The sequence below is a fragment of the Gracilinanus agilis genome, unplaced genomic scaffold (assembly GCF_016433145.1).
Source record: "Gracilinanus agilis isolate LMUSP501 unplaced genomic scaffold, AgileGrace unplaced_scaffold34984, whole genome shotgun sequence".
Lineage (NCBI taxonomy): Eukaryota > Metazoa > Chordata > Mammalia > Didelphimorphia > Didelphidae > Gracilinanus > Gracilinanus agilis.
Window position 1 is genome coordinate 1 of NW_025368005.1, and position 5,294 is coordinate 5,294.

At 34.6% G+C, this 5,294-nt stretch overlaps 1 protein-coding gene across 1 annotated transcript; it reads left to right on the forward strand.

Moving 5' to 3' along the window:
• Window positions 1-4,452: 4,452 nt before the first annotated feature.
• On the forward strand, window positions 4,453-5,286 carry LOC123254887 (olfactory receptor 13C2-like; the record flags this gene model as incomplete). The annotated part of the gene is made up of 1 exon (XM_044683788.1): window positions 4,453-5,286. A coding segment is annotated over exon 1 (834 nt), but the record flags the coding sequence as incomplete, so codon positions are not given.
• Window positions 5,287-5,294: the final 8 nt, after the last annotated feature.

A 5,294-nucleotide genomic window follows, 5' to 3' on the forward strand; every position in this document is an offset into this window, starting at 1 on the left:
GTCTGTAGTTTTCTTTCTCTGTTTTTGGTCTACCTGGCTTTGGAATCAGTAACATATTTGTGTCATAAAAGGAATTTGGTAGGACTCCTTCTTTGCTTATCATATCAAATAATTTGTATAGTATTGGGATTAGTTGCTCTTTGAATGTCTGATAGAATTCACTTGTGAATCCATCAGGCCCTGGCGATTTTTTCTTAGGGAGTTCTTTGATGGCTTATTCAATTTCTATTTCTGATATGGGATTATTTAGGTATTCTATTTCTTCTGCTGTTAATCTAGGCAGCTTATATTTTTGTAAATATTCATCCATATCTCCTAAATTGTTATATTTATTGCCATATAATTGGGCAAAATAGTTTTTAATGATTGCCTTAATTTCCCCTTCATTAGAGGTGAGGTCTCCCTTTTCATCTTTGATACTATCAATTTGGTTTTCTTCTTTCCTTTTTTTTATTAGATTGACCAGTACTTTGTCTATTTTATCTGTTTTTTCAAAGTAATAGCTTCTAGTCTTATTTTTAGTTGAGGATTTTAATTTATTTTTTCCTAATGTTTTTAAACTTTTTAAAAAGTTTTAGAAGTTTTTAAACTTTTGCTAAAAGCTTAGAAAATATTTTCCTAACTAAGAAAATATAACAGAACTTCTAATTAGCTCTCACCTATCTCCTAGCAACAGCAAGTTAGTATGAAGGAATAAACAAAGTACTGGAGAAAAGTAGCCAAACCAAGTTAAGATTAATTGGGTCTCTGTCACACTATCCCTAACACACCAAAATGTTACTTTCCATATCCTCAGAACTCCAAATTTAATTTGTTCAGGGAATAAGGAAATCCCTAACAGTAGGAAAGTTATAAAGCAATGCTAATGATTAGTCCAGTGAAGTTTATTTTAAGGAAGATATGGCATGGTGAGTATATTCTTGGAATTACCAGGCATTATTTAAGTCATAATAATACATAGTGTTAATTTTTTGACAGGACACATTCATACAGACTTTTCATACCTTTAATGAAATCTGGTTTTATCTGAGCAATCTAAAAAATGTATATCCACTCAAGCCATAGTTTTTATTGACCTAACAATGATAGAAGTATTGTGAATCCATAGGTCATGTTCACAGTGGTTATTACATTTTCCTTCCCTATAGCTCTGTTTCATAATCAATTATCCTAGATTTTTAAGGACCCTGAAACTTTGAGTCCATAAACCCATGCTAATTGATATGGCTGTACTTTTAATCCAGTAGTTATCACCCAGAGCAAACATATTCTCTTATTTTATCTCTTCAGGCAAAATTATTTTGAACAGAAGAAGCACTTCCTGACATTTACATTTGCTCATCCTCTACCTTCAAGATTACAGTAGAATTAAGGTAAGAAATCTGAATTCAATCATTTCATTTTGGTTTGGTTTTTTAAGAACATCATTGATTCTCAATTCAAAATAATAAATCCCTTCTACAACATCCTTGAAAGAGTGATTAATTAACCTCCATTTTAAAACCTTTAGTCATAGGAAATGCATTAGCTATTGCAGGAGGTCATTCCATTTCTGGAGATCTCTAATAATTATTAATAATAATGACAATGCCAAATGAGTAAATATATGTTGTTATTTAATCATTTTCAGTTGTGTCCAACTCTTCATGGCCCCTTTTGGGGTTCTCTAGGCAAAGACACTGGAGTGACTTTCCATTTCCTTCCCTAGCTCATGTTAAAGATGAGAAAACTGAAGCAAACAGGGTTTACTGACTTGCCCAGGATCACACAGCTAGTAAGTGTCTGAAGTCAGATTTGAAAGTCATGTCTTCCTTATTCCATGTCCAACACTCACTGTATCTCTAGCTTCCCAATAGTGATACATAAAATAATAATAATATATATGATCATACAATTCTCCCAATAACCCTGTGAGGAAGCTATTCTGGATAGGATCTTCTCTTCAAGATACCTTTTCCACCTAATTTAATAGTATTCCCCCTGTGTATGCTCTGTGCTCCACTCAGATGCTCTAGCATCATTTTCAACATTTTTTCAAGATGCAGTGCAATTTCTGCATATGCTCAAAGTGGTCATGTTAAGTAACAGGGCAAGCTTTAGGAAAAGGATGGACAGTAATCATGAATCAGTATCACTAATCACATAGCCTTGAGCAATTTAGTTAATTTCTCTGAGCCCCAGGGTCTTCATGGGTAGATTAGGAATAATAACACTTGTAGAGCCCATAGAATGGGAATGTTTATAAAGAAAATACTGTAAAATCCTATGTTGGGTTTTTTTTTAAGTGAGAAGACTAATTCTTTTAATATCCCCTAGGATGAATCCAACATCCTCTCTTAGAGCATGATCTTAAATACATTCACAGTGAATAAGTTTTATACACCTAAAGAGATCCATGGGCTCAGTGGTACAAAATGTTAAGACCAGAAAGTGGAGACAAAAGTTGAAGAAATTCTCTTTTGGTTGGACTCTTCGGTGTCTTCTTTTTCTTATTCTATGAATGGCTAGAAATAAAAATAAACTTTTGTTCAGGTATTTTCCAATCACCTCTCCTGTTTTAAAGGCATTTACAGATCTCTTCTGACTCATTTTTTGCTTTTCTACTTAGGACTTTACCCAGAGGGTCTATTGTCTGATCCTAAAGATCACATGCCAAAATCCTTTCATCCTTGACATACTAATGGCAGCCAGGTCAAAGATTGTTTATATTTCACAAATGCATAATACAACAGAGCTAGAAAGGACCTTAGAGTCCATGAAGTACAAGTAATTGATTTAGCAAAGGGGGATATTGAGGCCAAGAAATGAAAATGACTGAATCAAGATCATGAATTAATCAGCAGCAAAATTAGAAATAGTATACTAAGGCCAATTTATGTTTGTGTGCTGCTGGAAAGTTTCATTAGTGACTGCATTTGGAATTCCATTAACACAGATTCTTTAAGGACTAAATTTTATTTCAGTTTTACAAAGCATATCCCTAACTCTATAAGCAGTAAGGCATCACAATAGTGCCTGATTTTTCTGATGAGGTAACTGACTGAAAGAAATGTAGAAGGGCAACCATAAGAGCAGAGGAAGAAAAAGTTCAAGGATTGGGAAGAGGACATTCCAAAAGGAAGGAAACAGCAGGAGCAAAGATCCAGAAGTGGAAAGGAAAAGTTTCTAAAATCCAAAAAAAAGTAGTCTAGTCTTTTTTGTTTCTCTCTCAGCTTAGGACATGAAAGTGAGTAGTCAAATGCATATTCTTAGAGTGCAAGAACCATTTTTTTCTTTTTTTACTCCAAGCACCTCATATAGTGCCTTGTGTATAGAATGTAATAAATGGTCATTGAATTGAATTGAATTGAACTGAATTGGGCAGTAAGAGGCAATGATAAAAAGGAAAAGATTAGGTTTTAGGTTGTAGAAGGGCTTCAATGCCTGGTATATTGAAAAGATATTCGGATGTCACTGAGGCTTTATAAGGTGGGTTGAGGGTAGAATAGAAGCAATAAACATAATTCTCAACTGCAATTATACATATATACAATTATACATATAAATATACAATTATACAACAAAACATACATAGGATGAGAAGATTGGAGACACATAAGATAATGAATGACATAAGCAGAATCTATAGATAATCATAAGCTGATCAATAGAGAAAAAAGGAACACATTTTATATAAACAATGAGTACTCAGAATTCCAAAAGTACTTCAGACCATTAACATCACTGATCATACAGGTTGAGAACACTCTCACAAAGTACATTAACTTCTGGTCATTTTAATAAACTAAATCATGATTTCTCTTTTCTCTTTACAGAGACAGTGCCCATTTTCCTAAAGAGAGAACACAGAATTCTGTCATTTCTGCCATCTCTTAATGACATCAATAAGGAGACCCAAAACCTGAAGGATGTTTTATCTGTATTTTTCAATGGAAGAAAATAAACATGAAGCTTAAAGGACCTTATATATGCAAGAGATCCAAATGTTGTCAATATTATTCTAAAATCAGAATTATCAAATCCCAATTTCCCCAAAATTATTATTCTCCCCTTCCCCCATGACCTTAAGTATCTAGAAATAAGTAGGAGCTGCAATCCATCATTAATTAGTAAGCAAGCTTGGAGAAAGTTTGAAAACACTAAACATTTGACAATATCATTAGGGAAAATTAGACTTTGTTTCACAATTTCACTGTATTCATAGAAATGATAGTATTTGGGAATAAAACAGCATCAGGTAAAATACAGAAATCATCTTGGCGGCTTAAGTTGTAGCCTAGAATATTTCCTTGAATTTCAGATAAAAACCACTTGAATAGCTTTCAATAGAAATATAAAATGCAAGCAGAAGAGGCATCCATATTTTATACATCTATTTGATAATGCAAGGAACAGTGCATTATTTTAATTGTTCTCCAAGAAGCTAATGTTAAAAATAAGAGAGATAAGAGAATGAATGGGACAAATGAGACTATTGTGTTGGAATTCTTTCTGCTAGGGCTTTCTAAGCACCACAATGTTGAGATTGTCCTCTTTGTGTTGTGCTTGGGGATATATTTGGTCATTTTACTAGGGAACTCCTCTCTCATTGTATTAAGTATCCTGGATTCCAACCTTCATACCCCCATGTATTTCTTCCTTAGTAACCTCTCCTTCATGGACATCTTTGGTACATCCTCTTTTGTGCCTCTAATGTTGGTCAATTTTCTATCAGTCAGGAAAACAGTATCTTTCCCAGGGTGTGCACTACAAATGTACCTCACTCTTGCTCTGGGAACATCAGAGTGTGTTCTGCTGACCATGATGGCCTATGATAGGTATGTGGCCATCTGCAATCCCCTGAGATACACAATCATCATGAATACAAGAGTCTGTGTACAGTTGGCAGCCCTTAGTTGGATAGTGGGTAGCATAAATTCCTTGGTGCAAACAATTCTTGCATTAAGGCTTTCCTTCTGTGGAAATAATATTATTGATCATTTCTTTTGTGAAATCCTGGCTGTCCTGAAACTGGCCTGTGTGGACATCTCCCTCAATGCTTTTGTCATGATAGTGGCAGTTGTGCTGGTCACACTGACCCCAGTGCTGCTCATTTTCATCTCTTATGTGTTCATCCTCACCACCATCCTGAGACTCAACTCAACTGAAGGGAGGAAGAAAGCCTTCTCCACCTGTTCAGCACATCTGGCTGTGGTGATCATATACTTTGGGACCATTCTCTTTATGTACTTGAAACCCAAAGCAAAAGACCCAGATTCAGACAAACTGATTGCCTTATTCTATGGTGCAGTGAC